The 27,017-nt window shown below is 42.4% G+C and overlaps 1 protein-coding gene across 3 annotated transcripts in view; it reads right to left on the bottom strand.

Moving 5' to 3' along the window:
• The window catches only part of espn (espin), a gene marked incomplete at its 5' end in the record, with an annotated part of 92,845 nt that overhangs the window by 64,032 nt on the left and 1,796 nt on the right, over nucleotides 1-27,017 (bottom strand). For all 3 annotated transcript variants that reach the window (XM_079827624.1, XM_079827623.1, XM_079827625.1), the window contains one exon: nucleotides 17,640-17,833. In XM_079827624.1, the coding sequence (XP_079683750.1) occupies nucleotides 17,640-17,833 (194 nt within the window). The remainder of the gene's footprint in view (nucleotides 1-17,639; nucleotides 17,834-27,017) is intronic.

Genomic DNA, 27,017 nt, shown 5'->3' with positions numbered 1-27,017 from the left:
CTACAGCCATGTATTTTACTTTGAAATGTGTGTTCCATGTCGGAACATCTGTTTTTGTTTTGGTCTGTGTGATAACACATGTTGCCAGTTTACCCAATAGTATTTCGACACCACAGGTTACAAACCATATTTTGAATTTGAACTGCAGTACCCATTTCAACCACTAGCTGACATTCTTACATATAGCACCTTTAAAGGGATGGTTCACCCACAAATGAAAATTCTGTCATTAATTACTCACCCTAATGTCGTTCAAAACCTGTAAGACCTCCGTTCATCTTCGGAACACAAATTATGATATTTTTGATGAAATCCGAGAGCTCTCTGCATAGGAGACTGGCACAGGCCAAAATGAAATTGTTGAATAGAGTTGTCATTTTTGTTTGTTTTTACACACAAAAAGTATTCTTGTCGCTTCATTAAATTAAGGTTGAACCACTGGAGTCACATGGACCATTTTATTGATGTCTTTCCAAACTTTCTGGACCTTGAAAGTGTTAATTATATTGCTGTCTATGGAGGTGTTAGAGAGCTCTCGGATTTCATCAAAAATATCTTAATTTGTGTTCCGAAGATGAACGAAGGTCAAGGGTTTGGAACGACAATTTTTATTTTTGGGTGAACTAACCCTTTAACCATAGCTGTTAAAAGGATAGACCCAAGTCAAAAGATAAATCATGAAAAGGTTTTTATTTTATTTTACTGTTACACCTCCAGCAACAGCCATACATGCTTTCATGAGTCGAGTTCTGGCAGAAGGGTGACCTCTGACCCGATGTTGAACGTAGCTCCTCTTCTCTTATATTGAAATGCTCTGCCATTTTTCTTTAAAACTTCTCGTTTTAGACTTCAAACTCATGACCAGATGTCTTGCTCTATCCTCTGTGCTTCTGCATTCGTCAATTCTCACCTAGCTTTCTAAGCTCTGTCGTGATTGTGCGTACGGCCGTTGACAAAAGCCAGTGATTATAGTTTATAAAGTTTTAAATATGGATATTTTTCTTTCAAAAACCCATCACTTCACTTCAAAAGGCATTTATTATTATTGAAATTAACACAAACTAATGTTGAAATTAACATGAACTAAGATTAATACATGCTAGAAGTATTGTTCATTCTTAATTCATATTAACTAAAGTAGTTAACTAATGTTAACTTATGAAACCGTATTGTAAAGTGTTACCGAAGAAAGTCATATCGGGGATAATTTTTGGGTGAACTATTCCTTTAAGTATCAAATTAAGGCCTATACAATGAATAATGACTGTCCTGTGTGTTTTTTTTTAATCATTTGGAGTTTGACAGAAATCAAAGGGTGATCATTCTGAAGTAACCTGACTAATATATTTCACAAAATTATAGCAACAGCACTGTCACTTTTGACTCTTACACTTTATGCAAATAAGAGTCCATCCTCCAATTTCTGACACATGAGGTAATTGAAGCGAGTTAGTGCCCCTAATCTGCATTAGCTGGTTGTGTAACTGCCCCCACCCCCCTCCTTTGTGGCACCTTATGTCTGCATTGAGTTTTATGAGCAATGCATTCATTATGTCATTAGCTTTATCAGCAGAGGACCATGTCCTCCACGGCCAATGAGAACAGGATACACATGAGCAACACCCTAATTTGACCTCCTATCATAAATCACTGGTTCATTCCCTTTGTCTACATCTGTCCTCCTTTCACAAAAGACACTGATACCCTAATAATGCCAACCGTGTGCTACATTGAGCAGCCAGTCTGACTGGAGTTGATAATGCTCGATGTGTCCAGCCATGTTCAAAAGAGATAGCATGAGATAGCATTAGACAAAAGACATAATTATTAATGTACGCTAGTCTTTGCTTTTTTTATGCTCTATTATATATTGCATGGTAAATGAAAGTTGCCTTATGTTTTCATATAGGCTATATGCAGCAAGCTATGTTGTGTTATTGATGTGTTGTTTTAACCTTTAACAGCAGTAATACAGTGTCTTTAATTTTATAAAATAATTTTATGTTATGCGATTCTTGTAAATATAGTGGCGTAGGGATGACGTCAGAACCCAGAAGACTAAGGCCTATAGTCCACACGTACACAGGTATTTTTATAAAAGTTTTTCCTCCTCCGTTTTAAAAATCTCCAGTTCCACTGTCCACACGACAACCCTAATTTCTAAAAATCTTCATCCTGGCAGGAGTTTTCAAAAAAGTTCAGATACTGCGTTTGCATGTGAACGAACTACCAAACCGCACAGAAAAAGCTGCTATTTTGAAAATACCCATGTTCGTTTGGACAGGGCCTTTTCCGCCACTGGTCCCTTTGAGATTTTCCTTTCTAGATTTCCTATTTTTCAATTTATGAGTAAAACAAAGCCTGTGGTAAACGTTGACAATATTGTGACGTTTTTTGTTCTAAAGCAGTTATGTTTATTTTTGAAAACATATGTTTTAGATAAAACAGTTTGGATTGTGGGTGTGTGCTGTTTATGTTGTAGAACAGAAAGGTTTATTTTTTTTTTAAAGGGGGGTATCATAAGGGGGGTATTACTGATGTATTTTATGTCGTATGATAAAACGTGAATACTGTGAATATTGTATATTGAGCTTGTGTTGTTTCAGGCATTTAACAAAAAAACCCATTAAAAACCCCCATTGACTCCGAGACGATGGAACCAGATGTGCTAAAATGCTCTCGTTTTCAGGTTTTGGCATACAAAAATATGTCATCCCAGCACTCTATGAGTAGTAAAATATTTTTATATTGATGCCAGTCCATTTAACCATCATTCTGCCTCTAGTGTATTTTCTACTCAAACAGCGCAAATCGTATGGATTTTTTTGTATGGTGTTCATACACTTTGAAGCTTGAAAATTTTGGTGAAATGGACTTTCAATGAAGGGAAAGAAATCTCATGAGTTTCATTTAAAAAAAAAAATGTATTTGTGTTTTGAAGATGAACAAAAGTCTTATGTGTTTGGAATGACATGAGGGTGAGTAAATGATGACTGATTGTTCATTTTTGGGTAAACTATCCCTTTAAGATGGCATGACATATTGAATGATACGCCTTTCGTTTTCAAGCTATTTAAATATTGCATCTATCTATTCATTGAAACTGAAAATGTATGTCTATAAGGAAGGATACACAAGTGAATTTTATAAAGGGTAGGTATGATGTCAAAATATTGGGACATTCAGTTATTGTGATTTCCCGACCCTGCCTTGATTCTCATAGCAGAAGTGTGTGGCTAAAAACATGCTGTGAAAATGGTGTGTTTTGATTACAAAATAGGTATCCAAGGAATGGAATACTGACTGGGTCCATATGCCCTGACCTTATTCACCTGGATCTATACACCTCCGTTAATTCTTTTGTTAAGTTTACACAACTGCAAACTTATCTAAGGTGTGTCACCATTAGTGTAATTTTCTGCAAACCCCATGAGGCCAAACATATTGTTCTTGTAGACAGCTGTGCTACAGAATTATCTACATCAGTAAGCTGTGTTGCTATAAATCATAACAACAACACTATGCGGCAATTATGTAATGAATAAGACATTTTAACCACCATGTCAAGATCCACGAGGCCTGACCAAGAGATGTAATAAGGATAGGACAGTTACAATACACGTGACCCTCTGACATGATAATGCTATCTCTACCCTCCAAAAGCAACCCTATCACCACAATGCAGAAAACTCCTACATAGCAGACCTGTATTCAAGAGTATTTGTTTACCTCATTAGTTTATCACTTGTATTGACAGTAAGCCATTGAGACAGGAGTACACAGTGCTGAATGAGCATAAGCAATATCTCTCCTCCTGATTAAACTTTCAGGTGGATTTACTAAGAATGAATTGATAGCATTGTTTATTTGCAGCCGCTGTCTACACTGTAAAAAAATCTTGCCTTGGTTTTACTCAAAAAAATTGAGGCAACTATTTGCATCAGACTTCTAAGTATTTTGAACTCATCTAATTTGTGTTTGACCTAATAGACTTTACATGTCTTCAACAAGCACCCTTAGGTAATTTTAACTAAATGTTCCTAGTAAAAACACTACTCAAATACTTTGTGTAGCAGAAACATAATTCAACTGAGTAAGCGCCAATACAATTAGATGTAAAAAATAACTAAATTGAATACACTTATACAACATGCATTACTATTTCACGATGTCATAAGCAGTATGCAGTAGAGATGAACGTCTCGGTTACGTATGTAACCCTCGCTCCCTGAGGAGAGAACAGAGACGTAACGTCAGTGACTGACAAATGGGGGTTTCGCTTAGAAGCCAATCAACTTCAAGATCTTAGAAAACGCCCAATGGCAGTGCCAATGCCATGGGCATGCGGAATTTGCATGCGTAACTCCGCCCCACCGCGTGGGTATATAAGGATGTACGCTGGCAACATCGTATTATATTTACCTGCTGAGGAGCCAAGCCTGAACTCCCGGCCGTTCCAGCGGTACAGCGGATGTGGCAGAGGGACGTTACGTCTCCGTTCCCTCCTCAGGGAACGAGGGTTACATACGTAACCGAGACGTTCCCTTCGCTCAGTCACTCCGATTAACGTCAGTGACTGACGAATGGGGGTCCCAATGTAATCACGCCACTCGGCTGTCTTCCAGTGCCCTGCGTAAGTGCGAGTGCCCTGTCATAAGACTAGTACGGATGAAGGACTCCCACTTATCACAGCAATACCAAGGTACACTGGGGAGCATATTCCAGGTGGAAAATATGCACCAAAATGCCTACCGGAGGGAGGACTTAGAGAATACACATATGACCTGCTGAGGGCTGCATATGGAACACTTTGGGGAACCAGTCGAAGGGGGGTTTTTAACTCCAGGGTGGCAAGGGCTTGTCAAGGGAAAGACACCTGCTCAAGGAGGCTTACGGTGGAAAAACATGTGTGGGGGTCGCCCGGAGGGGAACCATGCACACGGAGGCACCTGGCCTGACACGAGGGTCTGGGCTAGATAGGGCAGACTTACTGGTGTCGGCTTAAACAGTGCTGGAGGAGCTCAGGGCTTCCGGGAAGCTCACCTGAGGAAAATATCGCACGTATCCAGTCCGTGGAGTGGAATGGCGAGCAAGCGAAGACATCTGAGCCTAGTCCATTACCGGCCACTAGTGGAGGCGAGTACATAGTCGGACACAGGCTCCACTCGGAGATTGTAGAATCTTGCGAATGTGTTAGGTGTCGCCCAGCCTGCAGCTCTGCAGATGTCTGTTAGCGAAGCGCCATGTGCTAAAGCCCAAGAGGAGGCAACATTCTGGGTGGAGTGAGCCCTAACCCCAAGGGGGCATGAACACCCCAGCCAGGGGCGTAAATTTTATCTAACAGTAGGGGGGGACGATAAACATGAAATTTCTCAAGAGCAATTTTTGAAGGGGACACAAATAATACAGCCAAAATCGTACTTGTAAGGATATGTGTACCACAAAAAAAAAAAAATAATTAAAAAAAAAAAAAATTTGTGCTTATTTGGCGTCTTGGTGCACTGAAAAATTATCTAATGTCCGTTTTTCTTTTCTCTGTCATTTTATCTGACCAACAACACAAAGCAATAGTTGTTTAAATATGAGTAGGTTCACCACACAGTCATATTATATAAAATTATCTTGCATCCTCCACATAGTAGCTATTTTATACTATGATATTCAGCTCTTTACATATTCAACTGCAGCAAGCCCTCTGATATGCCACTTATTATCATATTGAGGAAAACCCAACACAGATCTGACAGAGCGCCGTGCGCATATAGGCTACTTTAGGTTTAGAATTAGCGCCAATTCGAGGGCGGGTTGCTTGAATTATGGGTTCATTAGCCTATTATTCTTAATGAAAAACACAGCAAGAAAACAGTACAATGACACACTCCCTTAAATAGGCACTTTTACATTTCGCTTTGAAACCAAATCTTCCGCGATCATCTTGTCTGTCAGCTGTTTGCTCTAGTGATGAATGAAATCTGACTCTCGCGGCTCGTGCTGTATTGAGCAGACTGGTTCAGTTTTTAATTGTTGTGTCTGTTCTCTAACTAAACAAAATTATTTTATTACTATAAAATGAAAACGACGGTGGCCCGGGGCGGTGCCGCGGTGGGCAAGTGATATTAACAGTGTTTTGCCTAATCTGTATTAAAGAGAAAAGAGTCAATTCATCTGATGTTTAAAGTGAATAAAATAGCATTGACAGTTTACTGGAGTTTCACAACTGCTGTCTGAAGAGCTTTGTTCTCTCCCCAAACTTGTGTGGTAGTTTTTTTTACGTTCTATGGGTAACGTTAGGTGAGATGCGCGGTGGATCAAACCACTGTGGGGTAAGGGGGAGGGGGGACTCAAAATGTTTCTAAACTTAAACGCATTTTTTGTCCCGTTTGCTTTTGTATTGTTTTACTACTTACACATTTATTTTAAGTATATATCATTATATTATTGACAATACTCAGCATGGTTTTTAGGGGGGGGGGGGGGGGGGGGGTTAGCCCTCAGATTGGGGGGGTCCTGTCCCCCCCGTCCCCCCCGTGATTTACGCCCCTGACCCCAGCGTCTGGTAAGCAAGAGCAATGGCTACCACCATCCAGTGAGACAACTGGACAACATCTTCCCACCATAACAGACAAAGAGCTGGTCCGAGGTCCTGAAACACTGCGTCCTGTCTACGTAAGCGCGGAGTGCGCATACTGGACAGAGCAGTGCCAAGGCTGGGTCTGCCTCCTCCAAAGGCAGCGCTTGCAGGTTCACCACCTGGTCTCTGAACGGAGTGGTGGGAACCTTGGGCACATATCCAGGTCTCAGGATCACGTGAGAATTGCCCGGCCCGAACTCCAGGCACGCTTCGTCAACCGAAAATGCCTGCGGGTCCCCTACCCTCTTGATGGAGGCCAAAGCGGTCAGGAGCGCTGTCTTCATATACAGGAACTTAAGATCTACTGACTCCAGGAGTCTTCTTGGTGAGAAGAACACCAGGTGACGAAGAGGTTCCACTTCAACGCATAGGCGTGTCGTGTAGACTATGCCATAGCGGAAGTGATGGTAGCCACCGCCGGAGGCGGTAGGGTACTCAAACCTGCTGCGTATCATCCAGGAGCCACACATGGAGGTTCCAAAGATCGGGACACGTGTGCCAAAGGGTGCCCCGTCTCTGAGAGAGAAGGTCCTTCCTCAGAGGAATCGTCCAGGGAGGGGCTGTCGCAAGGAGTAGGAGTTCTGAGAACCCGGTCCGGCCGTGCCAATATGGGGCAACCAAAATGACCTGTTCCTTGTCCTCCCTGATCTTGCACAGAACCTGTACGAGAAGGCTCACTGGGGGAAACGCATACTTGCGTAGGCCCCGTGGCCAGCTGTGCGCCAGTGCATCCGTGCCGAGCGTGCCCTCGGTCAGGGAATAGAACAGGCTGCAGTGGGAAGAGTTGTGGGAGGCAAACAGATCTACCTGTGCGTCGCCGAACTGTTCCCAAACCATGAGAGCTCGCAGGCTGCACGGTTCAGTTCTCCCAGGATATGGACAGCACGAAGGGACCTCAGATGCTTCTGACTCCATAGGACGAGATGGCGGGCGAGTTGAGACATACAGCGGGAGCGTAGACCACCCTGGGGGTTGATGTACGATACAGTGGCCGTGTTGTCTGATCGGACAAGTACATGTTGACCCTTCAGCAACGCTTGGAAGCGGTGCAGGGCGAACCGTACTGCCAGCAACTCGAGGCAATTGACATGCAGGAGGCGCTGGGGTCCTGTCCAGGAGCCTGCGGCAGCATGTCCATTGCACATGGCACCCCAGCCCGTGGTGGAGGCATCTGTTGACACAACAACATGCCTGGAAACTCGTTCTAAGGGCACACCAGCCCGTAGAAAGCTGAGGTTCCTCCACGGGGTGAAAGTCTGCAGGCAGGCCCGAGTCACTGGGCCCGGAGCGTGCCCGAATGCCATGCCCATCTCGGAACTCGATCGCGAAGCCAGTGCTGAAGCGGTCTCATATGAAGCAATCCGAGCGGCATTACCGCGGCTGCAGATGCCATATGCCCCAGGAGCCTCTGAAATTTGCTAGATTTATGTTGCAATATGGAAAAATATGTCGTCATCGTGTGAAAAGGGTTCATAGCATCAGCCAAATCCAGCAGTAAATATTTTAAGTAAATGTAACTTAAATAGTATGTTGGAAATGTACATGTATACAAAGCCTAGTCTAGATTCGGGATAAGTGTAATATATAATTATACAAAATATGTTTTTGCTACAAATCCAAATTAAGTGAGCTACACAAATTATCCAAGTAGAGTAACAAACAGCCTCAATGATTCATTTTTATCAGTGTTTGTTATTTTGGCGCCCAGTTCGCTAAACAAATTATGCAAATCAGATAACAACAAAAAATGCTGAACTTCAATTTACACAGCACAATTCCGCATAGTATGGGCCAGTTTTAAATGCTAGGTTGTGCACTGTAAAAAAAAAAAAAAAAAATTCTATTAAAAAAAGAAAAAAAGTCCTGGGAATTTTCTGCCAGGACATAATTATTAATGTTAAGTTTACTGACATTTCCTTTAACAATAAAACACAACACAATGCAATGTGTAATTCAAAATAGAAATTCTCTGCTAGAAATCTTATAATGGGCCGTGGTTGGATCTTCCATCAGGACAACGATCCAAAACAAACATCAAGATCAACACAAAAATGTATCACTGAACACAAAGTGAAGCTTCTACCATGACCATACCAGTTCCCTGACCTGATCCCTATAGAAAATGAATGGGGTAAACTGAAGAGAAGCACAAACATGGATATGGGAATCTAAAGGATCTGGAGAGATTCTGTATGAAGGAATAGTCTCTGATCTCTCGTCAGGTGTTCTCCAAACTCATCAGGCATTATAGGAGCTGTTATCTTGGCAAAAGGAGGTTGCAAAAAGTATTTAATAAAAGGGTGCCAATAATTATGGCCAACATGTTTTGGAGAAAAGCATTTATTTCATAATGTGATTTACCCCCGACTTTCAATTCTTTTGCTTCATTGAAAGATAGATTAAAGATAGATGAAAGATCAAGAGGATAAATAATGCAGATTTATTTTTACAGCCATCTTTGATCACATTTATCAGGCGTGCCAGTAATTCTGACCACAACTGTATTTATTTGACCTGTGTATTACATTATCCCAAACGCTTCCAACAATAGCCCCTTTCACACAGCAATACCGGTAAATTACCGTAAAATTACCAGAATTACTTTACCGGTAAATACACAAATATGCTGTTCATACAAGCAACGGCATTCTGTTTTTTTATAGGTAAGAGACCATTCACACATCGGCACCAAAATACCGGTAAATTGTGAAATGTCAGTCATCAGAAATTATAAACTGTTGTCTTCATGCGCCCGCATGAGGAGAGGCGCTTTACAGTAGTTTCACTATCTGTTCAATTTGACAACATCTTTTTGATGTCTGAGTGACAGGCATAACGGATGATCAAATAGAATGCATGTTTTCTCTTAAAGGGATAGTTTACCCAAAAAAGAAAATTTGATGTTTTTCTGCTTACCCCTAAGGCATCCAAGATGTAGGTGTCTTCGTTTCTTCAGTAGAACACAAATTAAGATTTTTAACTCCAACCGTTGCTGTGTGTCACTCATATAATATAGACTAATTCTATTAGAGTAAAAAAAAACATGGACAGACAACTTCAAATTAAACCCTGCGGCTCGTGACGACACATAGATGTCTTAAGACACGAAACGATCAGTTTCAAAATAGCGGCCGGGTCATAGACATATACATAGATTCCTCATTAGTGCCTGCGTGGATCATGGCGTGAATCGCTCGAATGAGGAATCTACGTATACACATCTATGACCCGGCCGCTATTTTGACCTCACCCACGGGAAGTGATGGCAGTCTCGAGAGCTAAAGCATTCGTCTGATATGAGGTGATATATTTGCATAAATACCTTTCGGTTTCTCTCAGAAACCGATCGTTTCATGTCTTAAGACATCAATGTGTCGTCACGAGCCGCGGGGTTTAATTTGAAGTTGTCTGTCCATGTTTTTTTTACTCTAATATAATTTGTCTCCATTGACAAGCATTATATGAGTGACACACAGCAACGGTTGGAGTTAAAAATCTTCATTTGTGTTCTACTGAAGAAACAAAGACACCTACATCTTGGATGCCTTAGGGGTAAGCAGAAAAACATCAAATTTTCGTTTTAGGGTGAACTATCCCTTTAAAAACAGGACACTCACGTAATAGTATCAAACTGCAGAGCCGCCCGCAACGCTGATGAATGGAAAAGAAGGCTGGGCCTCGAGCGCAACACTTTGAAAAAGCTGCGAGACATGGCGCAACAGTCAAAGATGATAATTTAGCGCATATTTAAATAGAAAAACTATTAAAAATCTAACAGTAATCAGCACAGAGTAATCATGTCATCTTCATAAGTCTTTAAGATTGGCCCAAAGCAGAGTTCTTGCGTCGTGCGTTCTGATTCCATACGTGAATATACCGGTAATCTTCATTCAGCGTTCACACAGAGCACATTACCAGTAATTTACAACTTTCCTTACTGGTAAATTGCTGGAACGAATTTACCGGTAGGCTATTTTTTAAAAGGTCCTGTTCACACATGATCTGTTACCAGTAATTTACCAGTAAAGATTTTATGTGTGAAAGGGGCTAATGTTTAAATCCAGAAAAATCAGCAATTTTATCCAGTGTTACGGACCTTGTCCTTGTGTTGCCTGTCAATGACAACATATCCGCGCTACCCTTGATTTCAGTAGAAACCATGGAAACACCAAAGACGCTTTAAAATAGTATGTATTTTGTTAGACAGGCGAGCCACTGTTTGGATATACATTTATCAACAGAAAACTATAATCATTCTTATTCAGCGCAACACAGTTAGTCATATTGTTTGAATGACTTGTTTTCTTGAAATCAGCGCAAGAAATGTTTTTACCATGCCTCAGGGACAACACTATTTTGTCAAGTGGCTAACATAGCATAATCAGAGAGAGTTTTCTGCATCATACAATATATTTTTTAATGAATTGCATGTAATTTAGCAACAGTCATTTAGTCATCCTGTTTTTATTAATATGATATTCTAACATCAATCTAGATTAATGCAAAGTGCAACAAGTCTCTCATGCCACCGAGCGAACACACAGAGTAACGTTATAACATAACTTTCAACACTCCAAAATTCCAAAAGAGCAGAATGGCCCATGGCTCTCGGCGTGTCCTGCTTCATACCACCGTAACGTTAATAAAACTTGAATACATTCTCTCATTCATGAACATGATTTTTGCTCGAGTCCGTCGGATTCCTTTCCATCGGCTGTGGAGGTGAAGAGTCAAGACTACAACTCCCATGATTCCACGCTCATTCAAAAAGCTACGCCTTTGTTTTTAATAAGCGACCTCTAATGCCGAAACTTATATTGTGCCTTTAAAGGGGTGGTAAACCACGATTTCACTTTTCTAACTTTAGCTAGTGTGTAATGTTGCTGTTTGAGCATAAACAACATCTGCAAAGTTAAAACGTTCAAAGTTTAAAGCAAAGGGAGATATTTGCTTTTAAATCAATTTCTAAGGACTACAGCAAACGGCCGGTAGGGACTACTAGACATTCCTCCAGGGTCTCTGACATCACCAGCCCCAATATTTACATAAACCCCTCCTCCGAGAATATTAAATAAGGGGGGAGCGAGGCCATTTTGTAGCTGCGGGGAAGTGTTGGAGTGTTGTTGCCGCAATCCCGATGAAACGCTGTTATTTTCATCCACTTTGTTCAGCCTTCCTAGGGACGGGGGTGCGTTGCAGTGCGTTTAACATACAACATGTTATATGCATGTGTGTATGAGACAGAGGGGAACAGGTCGCATTTGCAGCAGATATATGCTGCCCATCATAAATCAAAGCACGAGACAGACAGGGGTCGGAGGAGAAGACCGGAAAATGTGACATAATGGACTATATTCGTCTGTATTTGCAATACACGAGCCGCGTTTCAGCTGCGTGAGACAAACACTGCCAGTGTGAATGCACAACGGGCACGCGCGGCTCCCGCTGCACATTTCACGGAGGAAAGCTTCCACAATCTTGTCGAGTTCAATGCAGGATTCGCACAATGGCTTGTCCTGGAAGATGGATTTAAAAACAGAAGCTGTTTACGGGCCACAACCTGTAAGTATGATTTATTTTTCGTTGATGCGTTTTCCTGTAGTTCGTATTGTTAATTGTACGTTGTAGCAAGAAAGTACACAGATGACAACGCTGTTTGGCTCTGCAAACCAGTTTGTTAAATGCTCATTCATACTTAACGTTATCCGACAAACACCTAATGTTACAAACTTTTTTTTAAATCTCAACAGCGAACTTGGCATTAGAGTAAATTATTCTTTGATTAGAGCTTTTATGTATTGTTTATCTATGGGCATTCTAAACATGGTTCTGTGTTTGATTTGGCTACTATAGTAAAGCCAATGTTTAGAGTTCGTTTTGGGTTAATAGTTCTTGCGACAGATATTTGGCTATAATCGTTCTAAAAATACAAAAGTGCCATTCAGTAGCGATCACTATGGATCCGCAGTCTTTACTCTTGAGGACTGAACAGGTTGAACAGGTTCTGCTCGATCATCTTCACTAAAATTGTCTGGGTCTGATTCGGGCTCGAATTGGTATGGTTTTATTGACGCCATTGTTTCTAATACTACCCAAAGCACAGTCTACCGGTGAAGTTAAGGGGCGTGACGTTTCCGACAAACGTGCACTAGGCGGTTAGCGAATCACAACACTGCGTCCCCTTGGAATTATAAGGTTCTATCTGACATTTTTGTCAAAATTTAGTTATTCACATATTCTTATTCTATGACAACTTATTTACATTATCTGATGTTGTTTTTTAAGTTAAGTTTTTTTTAAACTTTTTATTTAGAAAATAAAAAGATTCTTTCTACACAGTCAAATGGAATGCAAAAAACTTTAAAGCTCAATATCTCCAAACCAGTCAGAATGCAGATAGAACCTTATAATTCCAAGGTGGCGACTGGGCCAGCTAACCAATCTGAGCCCATTGCGTATTTTTGAGGGACTGGCTTCATACAACCCGGAAACCATTAGGCCGTTTTTACAAGGAGGGACAGAGCAGTGTAGAATAAAGGTAAAATATATGAAAAATAATGCAATTTTTTAAAAACGAAGCATGAACACGTTATAGTGCACCCCACAAACACAATCAAGCCTTCGAAAGAATGTGTTTTACCACCCCTTTAAAGTCAATGTGACATCAACGCGCCCTTATTTACTTTCTTAATAAACATTCTTGGTCATAATGTGCATGCATAATCACACCTTATTCCAAATTATCTTAATATCAAAATGCTCCAACTTGCTCCATTTCTGAACTGATGATGTCCCTTTCCCTTTTCATCCTCTCCCCTCTAACCACCTCCATTCTGGTTTACGACACATTTTTTACAATCCACTTAATTAGAAGATAAAATAGTCCTGAATTTCCCATTTCACTCACCCACCAATATCAAAGACTGCATATTGCCGCAGCCCGCAGCTCGCAATATGGTGCCTCTAGAAAAGGAAGTCTCGCTTTCTAAATAACAAAAGTAAAGTCATCACATCACTGATGCTCACACACTTCCCACCTGAAATATATGCTGTTTTTAATGTTATGAGCAAGAAGGTCTGCTCACACCATCACAAAAATATAGTATGATAAATAATTTCTTAAATATCTACAATATAAACAGAATCAATTGTACCACCACTTTAAAAAGACATCCAGCAGTAATAGCTGACTGTTTAATGATAGTGGACATTGATCTTGGCAGCAGGCTGCAGTGCATGTATAGCAATAAACATGACAGTCCTCATATCATATACAGCAGGAAATGAGGTGTAATCATATCTGTCTTTAAAAATCATTACGCTCTTTTGAAGCCATAAGCCTTTCATGAAAGTCTTAACAACCATTTTTCATATAAAAAGTGTAACATTGCTGGACTGGATGTTGGATATGTTGTAATGTTTACAAAAGGCAAGCATGCAGCACTATTCCTATTCCTCATATTTACGAAAATGCCTAAATCCTCATTTTTAGTTGTCTGACAATTTAATGGTCAACAAGAAATTCCATTTACTGGCATTAGAGGAAGGACCAGAGCCATGTCTAGAGACCAGAATATCATAGAGACCCTTTGCTCTTTATACCAGTGTAAGTACCTAGCAACCGTCCAGAACATTCTAGTAACACCCTGCAATCATCCACAATTCCCTAATATTGTGAGTTTTGCATGGATAAGCACCACTCACATTTTCTTAAAAAGCAAAACTCTATCTGCTATTGTACTGTAAGGTTCAGAAGCAAAACATTTTAACTTGACCTTAATCAGTAACACCTTACAATACGGGTGCACTAATATTCATTAATTCATGCTTAACTGATGCACAAATAATCTATGACTCATGAAGAACTAAACCATTTATGAATGATTACTGCAACAGCAACTAATGAACATTCTATATGATTAATAGATTAAGTAATATATGAATTGCTATTAATTAAATATGACATCATGTAGTTCCCTAATAACATATTAGTAAACATACCTATTAAGCTCATCAAAATCTACATTGAGACATTTTAGTGCACAGAGTATTGGTTTGAATACAAGAAGTTATGTTATAAAATAAAAATAAAATATTAATCTCTCACACAATAATATTTTATTTTATTTTATTTTAAATGACAAAAGCATTTAAATTAAGATATACATCATTAAATGCAAAAAGTCTGGCTGTGCTTAATTGGTATGTTTGTACCCTTTAAGCACACCCCTGTTGCCATTAAGCTCACAGCATGTTTTTTTGGGGGGAAATTCTTGTTTATTTTAAACAACATTTTTAAAGAATAATTTTATAAAGATTAACTTGAAGTGACAACCATCAGTTAATATTTAAAGTCTTTTTATGAAGTATGTACATTGACGTTTAATGTAGATGAGCTTAAAGGGAGCACACTGAGCTTTATTGGAACAGCAAACCTTTTTTAAATTAATACATATTATTAAATTACATTTAAAAGGACAATTTTGCTAAATGAATCATCTAGGTAATGTATTAAGTTCATACATATTTTAATATGAACAGCTATTATTGAAAATATCTATGAAATTATACTTTTTCTTATTGATGTCAGACTGAAGCTGTGATTTTCATAGTAGTGCACCCTTTAAGCTCACCTTACAATAATATGATTTCTTTAAAAAAATACAGCAGCGTAAAACCACAGAACATCAATAAACTGTAAATTTATAATATAGTGGATTTAAAAGTAGGCCTACAAGCCAGTAATGCCTGTGAAGTAATAGATTAGTGTAGCACACAATCTTACAGATAGTAAGCTAACAGTGTTCTGCAGCACCTGCGCGATGTTGCTAAAACTATCTATTGGATCGACTGTAATTATTTCCCACATCCAGGTTCCAGGTTATAATATGCAAAAGTCTAAATATTAATCTCTTAATTTTGCAGTAAGAAGTTATACTTATCGAAAATAAAGGCTTAAACATCTAAAAAATTCACATTTAAGGGGCTACTCTTTTGGTGAAAGTTTTCAGACAGCTTTCAAAATGGTCGCCAGACAGTGTGAACACATGAATACCCATATATCTCAGTGTGCAATGGTCTGATTAGCTTGAAATTACAGGAGGTATATAATAACAAACACATCAATTGGTTAAGACATCAAGTAGGATGATAAATATTTTTTTTTTCTTTTTATAATCTGAGCTCAAAAGATAGTAGTGTGCTTAATGGGTACTTGAGCTTAATAGGTATGTTTACCCTATATTAACTAATAATGTAAATTAATGTGTTAATTACCACAATGGGTCAAAGCTATGCATTTCAACTTCCAGTTGTCTGTTTTAATAAATCATTAGCTAACGATTTGCAAAGGTATCATTGTGTGACTTTACTTGTTGAGGCACATGACTATTAATAACAATTTAATTATTACTTAATCTATTAATCATATAGAATCTTCATTAGTTGCTGATGCAGTAATCCTTAATAAATGGTTTAGTTCTTCATGAGTCATACATTAATTCATGCTTAACTAATGCACAGCTAATCATGAGTTAATGCATATTAGTGCACCTGTATTGTAAAGTTTTACCCATTAATCTATTAGATACATTAATAAGGCGCCTTCCTTCATTGTAAATTAATTTACAAAAATGGATTTCAGGATGTTTTGAATCTGTTTGAATAAAAACACTTAATACCAGTGTTGATAACAAAGAACACAAACATAAAACAATGCATGTGTCATCTTTTCCATTCATCATTCGTCTGTTGCAAAGAAATTATGTTAATGCATGTTGATATAATAAAATTGAAATGCTTGTTGCCAGTCGACAATGCAAATACAATCCATCTTTGTCACACAGACTCTGATAAACAGAAAATCTATAAACAGATATTTGTTTGACTATGTCTTTATACATTTTCACTTCCAGACTTTCAGATTTTTTAACTTTTCAGATTTTATTCATTTTCATGAATTTCATGTAGGCTATCTGTGGGAGTCAGTGTAACGTTTGAAAACCTGTGGCTACGCAGACTGGGCTCTTCTGTAGAAAAGAGTCCTGCAGAAATAACTGGCTGACATACAAAGGAACAGCAAAATAAATAGACAGACACTGCATTCCATATAAAAACACAAAATTTCATTTCCTATGTATTATTATACCCAGTGTTGGGAAGGTTACTTTGGAAATGTAATAGGGTACAGATTACAAGTTATCATATTTAAAATGTAATAAATAGTGTAACAATTTCAATTTGAACAAATTTGATTACTTTTGATTACTTTTCTAAATATGTAATGAATGTTTTCAACACTGTTAATAATTTTCTAACATTTAAACCAGGCAGGGTTAACCTTACAATAGTACTCAACACTGATTACTTTCAGACTTTTTAAAAAAAAATTCTTCATCACTTGAATTAATATTATAATAATTCAATTTTAAAACACAGCCACCACAAAATCCGACTTTAGCATTGTAATTGGCATACATGGTGCTCTGCAATTGGCAGATGTGCAATTGGCAATTGGCAGACGTGGTACTCTGCAAATTCAAACGAGAACCAATCAAAAGCATCGCTTTTTTTACTTAACGGCCTTTAAATGGCAAGAGGCATTGTGCACATATAAAACAGACAAAGCAACAAATTAATATTATTCAACATATCCTAGCTATTTACAGAAAATATTCAGATGTAACCCATTTATAATCATTAACATTTTCATAAGTAACTGTAATTTCTCTTCTCAGTAACTGTAACAGATAACAGTTACATTTATTGTAATTCAATTACATAATTCTTTTAGATGTAACTTACTGCCCAATACTGCTTATACCTAAAGGCCACTTGTTTAAGATAATGCATTGACCTTAACAATCACTGGTCTCATAAGACTGTGACATGGTTATGAAAATGCTTAGATGACAGTCAAAAAAAGAAAAACAAAGTCCTGCTTCTTTGGAAGAATTCTACCAAACACAATTATTTCACACTCCTACAATTACACATTGGATGATCTTACTTTGGGCTGTGTTCCAGTAGCAGCCTGAGCGAAGGCAAGTCCCCTTTAGCTGCAGCATAATGAACAGGCAACGCCCCCGTATCCGTGGCAACAGTAGGATCCCCTTCCCCACTTTTCAGCAACCAATCAATGATTTCATGATGGCTGAAGCGAGAAGCCAGATGCAGGACGGTGGCCCCTGAGCTGTCCTTATCCTGCAAACAACACAGTACAAATAACGTGTCATATATTAAACTATATCATACAATTACTAGCATTCAGCTGGAATACAGAAATATAATTATATTGTAAATTTCTACATTTTTCAAGTGCAAAAAAATGTATGCTACATGTTATAAAAAGCACTGACAGGGAACATGGGTGCATTTTAACAGATTGATTAACATGAGACTCTATATTTTCTATAGTCTCTTATGGATCATATTTAACTGGTCAACGTTTTTTGTAGTCATTCAACATGCTGTGCAGGTATGAAACACAATAATGTAATGTGAAGCCCTGCTGTAGGCATTGATGGTAGAGATAACTTCCACTACTGCATGTGCACAGAATGAAAAAAACAACAACAACAAGAGCTTTACTTTTTTCATTATGGCAGCTACATTTCTTTTGGTCACACTTTAGTTTAGGGTCCACTTCTCACTATTAATTAACTATATGACTTTTGCCTCAATAAACTCCTAATTACTGCTTATTAGAAAGGTAGTTCATTTTAAGTATTGAGTAGGATTAAGGAATGTAGAATATGGTCATGCAGAATAAGGCATTAATATGTGCTTTGTAAGTACAACTACTTGACCCTAAACTAAAGTATTAACATTTTTTAAAATTGTATTTAAGCGATAAGGTATGTTACTTTTACTTGTTAAATTTTTTTACCACAATTCTGGTAAATCTGAATTATAATGGCATGGAAAATACTATTTCATTAAAATATAAAAAGACAATGGTTATTATACTCAGATGAGGACTAATGTTAAAAGGGTGAAGAATTATAGCTATGTTTTTTTTTTAAACATTACTTCTAGCTTCAGATCATGCTTCAACTTACTGACAACTTATGAGAAATCCACTATATTTTAAACCGAAAACTATGTGGTTACACTTTATTTTAAGGTGTCTGTGTTACAGTGTAATTATATTTAAGTACAGAGTAATAATAATTAACCACATGTACTTATAGGGTTAGGGTTAGGGTTTGGTTTAATGTTAGTTGCATGTAATTATGCATAATTTATAGTTATCACTACAGTAAAAACATGTCAAATGTGTAACAAGGACACTGTAAAATAAAGTGTTACCAAAATGTTTCACCTACTGAGAATGATATAGGTGCGAGTAATTGTGTGATTTTTCTCAAATCACACATTGTACTTTTAATATAAAACTTCTCCTTTTGCAGCATTCTCTAATGGTTTTTGAATATTTACTTGTCAAAAAATATTAGTCATTAATATAACATAATAATATGGTTTCAAATTTCTTTCATTTATAGTTCATTGCCTGACTACACAAAAAAAAAACAAAAAAACAGATCTTGCAGATTATTACAAAAGAGAATCTAAAACAACATTGTTATGTATGGTCATAAATCTGTGTTTTCCTTTTTCAAAGACAAACAAATACATTTTGTTATTCTGCAGACTTATACTTTAAAGAAAAGCAACAAGGTACCCCTTGTAAAAAAATAGACAATAGAAGTAATTATGAAATTACACATAAAGATGTACTTAAAGGGATAGTTCACCCGAAAATGAAAATTAGCTCATGATTTACTCAACCCTCAAGTAATCCTAGGTGTATATGACTTTCTTCTTTCAGACCAATACAATCGGAGTTATATTAAAAAATGTCCTTGCTCTTCCAAGCTTTATTATATCTATCTGAATGCTCTAAGCACTTACAGAACACACTGGCTTTATTCCATACTTCTACTCACTGCATAAATCACAGATTTGACTCCATGAGGACGATATTATCCACAGGAGGGGCTCAACCCTCAGTGAGGGTTTGAAAAAAAATGATAACACTTTAGTTTCGGGTCCAATTCTCACTATTTATTAGTAGCTTATTAGTATGCATATTAGGATATTGGCTGTTTATTATTAATTATAAACCAACTATTAATGCCTTATTCTGCATGACCATAGTGTACAGGTTTAAAATCATTGAAGTCCCAAATGCGAGGTAGCCTATAGTTGGAGGGGTTCGGGGCTTGCTCCCCCGAGAAAATTTTGTTCCCTTTCGTTCAGTCACTCCGACGTACGTCAGTGACTGACGAATGGGGGTTTCGCCTAGAAGCCAATTACCTTCGAGGTGTTTAACAGCGCCCAATGGCGTGCCAATGCCATGGGCATGCGGAATTTGCATGCGTAACTCCGCCCCACCTCGTGGGTATATAAGGAAGTACGCTAGCAACATCGCATTATGTTTCTGCTTTGGAGCCAAGAGTATCTCTTCACTCCTTCAAGCCTGCTAACTGAGTCTTTGTCAGCCTTCGAGACGAACAGCTTTCCAGAGGCGTTGGTGTCTACGGCGTGTTCCAGTGATCGCATACTGCCTGCCTGCTGATCTGCGCAGTGGTCCGTCTGACAGCTGGTGTGTGGTCCCTGGGCGCTTCGGCGTCTCTGCGAAGCTTCCTCTCTAAAAGAGCTTACACGTGGCACGTCCTTTTCAGGATGTCTCGCCCGTGTACTTCTGGGTGTGGCTGGTCGCTGACTTCCTTTGATGGGCACAATCTCTGCTTGGTATGCTTGGGCGTTCAGCATGCTCAAGCAGCGTTTGTGGATGAGTCATGTTCTCACTGCGGGAACATGACCATCGCGGTGCTGCGGTCGAGACTTAAGGATCTTCGTAATGAAGTGAAAGTCCCCTCAACCACACCCCGATCTACCGTGCCCCCCGTGGCCGGTACCTCGGCTGGTGGTCAGGGTGACCTGAGGGTTACGGTGTGGAACAAAGCCCCGACGCTCATGCCTCGGGCCACACCCCCCTCTAGCGCTCCGCAACCCGCGAGTGTCCAGGCTGAAATCGCGGGGCTAGCTCTGGCTCCCTCGCGCATTTCGTTTGGCGCTCCGGAGGATGATGCGATGTCGGTCACCGCATCACAAGGTGGGCTCGAGTCCTCTGAGGATGATGACTCGGCTGTGCTGCCGCCTTCGGGCGTGCCAGCATTGCCCGAGTCGGACCCAGAGCTGACAGCCATGTTGTCTCAGGCAGCCGCGAGTCTAGGGTTAGAGTGGAACCCTCCACCCTGTCCCGAACGCTCGCGGCTCGATGATTGGTTTTTGGGGACCCGCGCTGACTCACGTCAGTCCCCGCCCCCAATACCTTTCTTTCCCGAGCTGCATGAGGAGATTGCCCGGTCCTGGAAGTCCCCGTTGTCTTCCCGTGATCGGTCTGCAGTCTCCTCCACCTTCTCCACCCTTGATGGGGCCGCGGCCAAAGGGTACACTGGGGTCCCCCAGGTTGAACGTTCTGTTGCGATGCAACTGTGTCCTCAGAGCGCTTCGACCTGGCGAGGCGATCCTAAGCACCCCTCCAAAGCCTGTCGATTCACATCAACCTTGGTGGCGAAATCGCACAGAGCTGCGGGGCAGGCTGCCGCCTCTTTGCATGCCATGGCGATCCTTCAGGTCTACCAGGCCAGGATCCTCAAGGACATGCACGAGGGTGGAGTTGATCCGGGGCTCTTAGATGAGCTGCGTGCCGCCACCGACCTCGCTCTGTGGGCGACGAAGGTGACCGCACGCTCCCTGGGTCAAGTGATGTCCACAAATGTGGTCCAGGAGCGACACCTGTGGCTAAACCTGGCCGATATGCGGGACACCGAGCGGACACGTTTCCTCGATGCCCCCATATCCCAGGCTGGCCTCTTCGGCGGAGTGGTTGAAAGCTTCGCCCAACAGTTTTCAACCGCACAGAAGCAGACTGAGGCAATTAAACATATACTGCCCCGGCAGCCAGCTGCTGCTTCCACCCAGCCGCCGGCACAGTCGCCTCAGCCTGCTCGCCGCCAAGGACGCCCTCCTAAGGCTCCCGCCCCTCCCACCCGGTCCAAGCAGCAGCCTTCACCCGGGCCGGGTCGCGGAGGAAGCCGTAGGAAGGCATCCCAGTCCCCTCAGGCCGTCCCGCGCCCGCTAAACGCCAGGCCAAGCGGCGCTCCTGAGACGGACGGCTCAGGGATGGGAAATTCTTTCCAGGAGATGGTGGCAGGACCACTCCTTCCCCCGGTGGAGGACCGGGGGAGAATCCTTTGTTCAGCTGCTGGCCCCCGGGTCAGCAGCACCCTAATTTGGTCAATGAAAGAATTAACACTCCCATCCCTGAGCCCCCAGAGATCGGTGATGCCAGTGCGCGCCACCCACGGGTCCCACCACTCGCATCCCTCTCTGTCGCCAGCCTCCTGGCAGAGCAGACCCCAGTGGAACGTGCGTCCTTCCCTGGTCTCCTTTGTCAGGACGCAGCCGTTAACCGCACCCCCACACCGGGACGCCCAACAGCCTCCCTTGTCCGGGTCGGTAACGCTGCATCGCTGCCCCACACCGGGTACATCTGTAGTCCGAATGACCCCGCTGGTGCAGTTCCTGGGAGCCTGGCTTCAGATTCCTGGGCTGTCCCGCTGGGTCGCGAAGACAGTCAGGCGCGGCTACGCGATTCAGTTCGCGCAGGCTCCTCCCTGTTTTCGGGGAGTCCGCTTTACTATGGTCGGGGCCAATGCCCCTGTCATGCGAGCGGAGGTTGCCACCCTACTGGAGAAGGGTGCGATCGAGCCTGTCCCTCCAGCCGAGACGAAGTCCGGGTTTTACAGCCCCTACTTCATTGTACCCAAAAAGACCGGTGGGTTAAGACCAATCCTGGACCTGCGCATCTTGAACCGTTACCTACCCAGGCTTCCGTTCAAGATGTTGACAGCGAAACGCCTTTTCGAATGCGTTCGTCTCGGCGATTGGTTTGCAGCGATCGACCTGAAGGACGTCTACTTTCATGTCTCCATCCTACCTCGACACAGACCGTTCCTACGGTTTGCTTTCGAGGGGCGGGCATACCAGTACGCGGTACTCCCATTCGGGCTATCTCTGTCCCCTCGCGTCTTTACGAAGATTGCCGAGGCAGCCCTTGCGCCCCTACGGCAGCACAGGGTTCGCATCCTGAACTACCTCGACGACTGGCTCATAATGAGTCACTCTCGAGAGCAGGTTTGCGAACACAGAGATCTGGTTCTCCACCACTTAGCCTGTCTGGGCCTTCGGGTCAACTGGGAGAAGAGAAAACTCTTCCCCATGCAGAGGATCTCTTTTCTCGGTATGGAGATCGACTCGGTCGCCATGTGCGCGCAGTTTACGAGCGAGCTTACGAGCCTCCGTCAAATCGAGAGCAAGAGTGCGGTTCCACTGAAACACTTTCAGAGGCTCCTGGGGCATATGGCATCTGCAGCCGCGGTGACGCCGCTCGGATTGCTACATATGAGACCGCTTCAGCACTGGCTTCGCGATCGAGTCCCGAGATGGGCATGGCGGTCTGGCACGCTCCGGGTCCAAGTAACCCGGGCCTGCTTACAGACACTCACTCCGTGGTCGAACCTCAGTTTTCTACGGACCGGCGTGTCCTTAGAACGAGTTTCCAGGCATGTTGTTGTATCAACGGATGCCTCCTCCACGGGCTGGGGTGCCATGTGCAATGGACAAGCAGCCGCGGGCTCCTGGACAGGACCCCAGCGCCTTCTGCATGTCAATTGCCTCGAGTTGCTGGCAGTACGGTTCGCCCGGTTACGGCCACTGTAGCGTACATCAACCACCAGGGCGGTCTACGCTCCCGCCGTATGTCTCAACTCGCCCGCCATCTCGTTTTATGGAGTCAGAAGCACCTAAGGTCTCTTCGTGCTATCCACATCCCGGGAGAACTGAACCGTGCAGTCGACGAGCTCTCACGGATTCAGCCACTTCCTGGAGAATGGAGACTCCATCCCCAGACGGTCCAGCTGATTTGGGAACAGTTCGGCGACACACAGGTAGATCTGTTTGCCTCCCACGACTCTTCCCACTGCAGCCTGTACTATTCCCTGACCGAGGGCACGCTCGGCACGGATGCACTGGCACACAGCTGGCCCAAGGGCCTACGCTTATATGCGTTTCCCCCAGTGAGCCTTCTCGCACGAGTACTGTGCAAGATCAGGGAGGACAAGGAGCAGGTCATGTTGTTCGCCCCGAATTGGCACGGCCAGACCTGGTTCTCAGAACTGCTACTCCTTGCGACAGCCCCTCCCTGGCCTATCCCTCTGAGACCGGACCTCCTCTCTCAGAGACGGGGCACCCTATGGCACCCGCGTCCAGCGCTCTGGAAGCTCCACGTGTGGCTTCTGGACGGGACGCAGCAGGTTTGAGTGGCCTGCCACCTACGGTGGCCGCCACCATCACTTCCGCTAGGACAGAGTCTACACGACACCTCTATGCGTTGAAGTGGAACCTCTTCGTCACCTGGTGCTCTTCCCGCCAAGAAGACCCCTGGAAATGCCTGATCGGGTCCGTGCTTGATTTTCTCGAAGAGGGGCTGGAGCGAAGGCTGTCTCCCTCCACCCTGAAAGTGTATGTGGCAGCAATATCTGCCCATCACGACCTCTTGGGAGACAAAAAGGTAAGTCAGCACGACCTGATCATCAGGTTCCTGAGGGGGGCGAGGAGACTGAATCCTCCTCGCTCTCCTCTCGTTCCCTCTTGGGACCTCTCAGTAGTCTTAAGTGCTCTGCAGAGGCCTCCCTTTGAGCCTTTGTGGTCGGTCGATATTAAGTTTCTTTCGATGAAGACGGCTCTGCTGACCGCATTGGCCTCTCTCAAGAGGGTCGGGGACCTGCAGGCATTTTCGGTTGACGAAGCGTGCCTAGAATTCGGGCCGGCTAACTCTCACGTGACCTTGAGACCCCGGCCTGGATATGTGCCCAAGGTTCCTACCACTCCCTTCAGAGATCAGGTAGTGAACCTGCAAGCGTTGCCTTTGGAGGAGGCAGACCCAGCCTTGGCATTGCTCTGTCCAGTACGCGCTCTCTGCGCTTACGTAGACATGACGCAGTGTTTCAGGACCTCAGACCAGCTCTTTGTCTGTTATGGTGGAGAGCGGAAGGGAAGAGCTCTCTCAAAGCAGAGGTTGTCTCACTGGATAGTGGACACCATTGTTTTGGCTTACCAGCAGCAAGGTCGACCATGTCCCCTTGGTGTGAGGGCACACTCCACCCGGAGTGTGGCCTCCTCTTGGGCTTTAGCGCATGGCGCCTCGCTAACAGACATCTGCAGAGCTGCAGGCTGGGCGACACCCAACACATTCGCCAGATTCTACAATCTCCGAGTGGAGCCAGTGTCCGACTATGTACTCGCCCCCCCGAGGGGCCGGTAATGGACCAGGCTCTGGTGTCTTCGCTTGCTCGCCACTCCACTCCACGGACTGGATACGTGCGATATTTTCCTCAGGTGAGCTCCCCGAGAGCCCTGAGCTCCTCCAGCACTGTCGACGCCGACATCAGTTCAGTCTGCCTTTTCGAGCCCAGACCCTCATGTCCGGCCAGGTGCCACGTGTGCATGGTTCCCCTCCGGCGACCCCCACACGAGTATTTCCACCGTAAGCCTCCTCAGTGAGCAGGTGTCTTTCCCTTGGCAAGTCCCTGCCACCCCTAGGGTTAAAAATCCACCTTCGGCTGGTACCCTAGAGTTTCCCATATGCAGCCCACAGCGGGTCATATGTGTACTCTCTAAGTCCTCCCCACGTGTAACCCTCGTTCCCTGAGGAGGGAACGGAGACGTACGTTCCTTAGCCACGTCAGCTGTGCTGCTGGAACGCGGAGTTCAGATCTTGGCTCCGCAGCAGATACATAATGTGATGTTGCTAGCGTACTTCCTTATATACCCACGAGGTGGGGCGGAGTTACGCATGCAAATTCCGCATGCCCATGGCATTGGCATGCCATTGGGCGCTGTTAAACACCTCGAAGGTAATTGGCTTCTAGGCGAAACCCCCATTCGTCAGTCACTGACGTACGTCTCCGTTCCCTCCTCAGGGAACGAGGGTTACATACGTAACCGAGACGATTTCCATGATCTACATATGTGCATTTTAAGATATTCTGAACGCCAAAAATTAGATAACAATAGCTAGAAAACCATGTCAGTGGGCAGATATGACTGATAAAGTTCGTCAGTGATGACAGTAAACATATGCTTAACGGATATTTATGTTTTTTAATAATTTTCATGAAAATATTAGCCTCAGCAGCATCTGTGCGTACATTAAGCCCGCCTACTCTGATTTGATTGGTTTTCTCAAATATTTTGACATTGACGAGCGGTGACAGACCAATGAGGCTCAGATCAACGCACACACCTCTGCTTCTGACGTGCGCTCTATTCGCCGCCACAGCGGATTGAAGAACACGCTGATTAAAATCCGGAACGAAGCTGAAGCCTCCCACCAGTTTCATATGTTATAAAGGTTGATCACACATTTTTTAGGGGGGCTAGACAGAAGTTTAGGGGGGCTGAAGCCCTCCTAAAATGGGCCTAGTGACGCCCATGGCACCATTTATGGTCGTCTTTCAATCAAGTCAAGTCAAGTCAACTTTATTTATATAGCTCTTTTTACAATGCAGATTGTTTCAAAGCAGCTAGACAGTTTTAAACAGGAAAAATAATGCAACAGAATTTGATTCAGCTTGTACAGCCGTTCTGGAGAAAACGGTGATGTCATCTAGCTAATTTCAATTATCATACAGTGACAATGTGGGCAGATAAGTAATTTAGTTGATGTATTTAAGGTCATATTAGATCGAAATATTCGAAGGATCGGAGTCATCACGCCGGAGATGGGTTTATTGAGGATGACATGTTGATTAAACAATTATAAAATAGAAATATTCAAAAAATATATTCCATAAGATATAATATACAAGATATATATTCTATAAGAATAAGGAATATTCTTTCAATGGTTCCTTCCATTACACATAATTTGACAGAACAAGATTTTAAAAGCCAAATTAGGCACACTGTAAAAAATTGCCAGGAATTTACAGGATTAAAGAGTATATTTTACAATAAATTACTGTAGTCAGAAATTTACAATTAAATTAATGAATTCTGGGTCATTTTCTTACTAATTATTACTGTTAATCAACTGCAGAATGATGCTGACATCAACAGTAATGTACTGCTCTTGTTTTACTGTGAATTCACATGATAAAGTTGTCTTTAACCATGCCACTGTAAGAAATTATATTGTTATGTTATAATTGTTTTGAAGTCACCATAATGGTGATCAGTGTTCAATTTGCTCTTGGACCTTGTATATTCATATTCAAATTTCTGACCCATAAGTCATAAGTGTGACAAATGAAAA

Source organism: Gobio gobio (genome assembly GCF_949357685.1).
Source record: "Gobio gobio genome assembly, chromosome: 10".
Classification (NCBI taxonomy): domain Eukaryota; kingdom Metazoa; phylum Chordata; class Actinopteri; order Cypriniformes; family Gobionidae; genus Gobio; species Gobio gobio.
The sequence above is the reverse complement of the archived record's forward strand: the minus strand, read 5'-3'. Positions and strand labels throughout refer to the sequence as shown.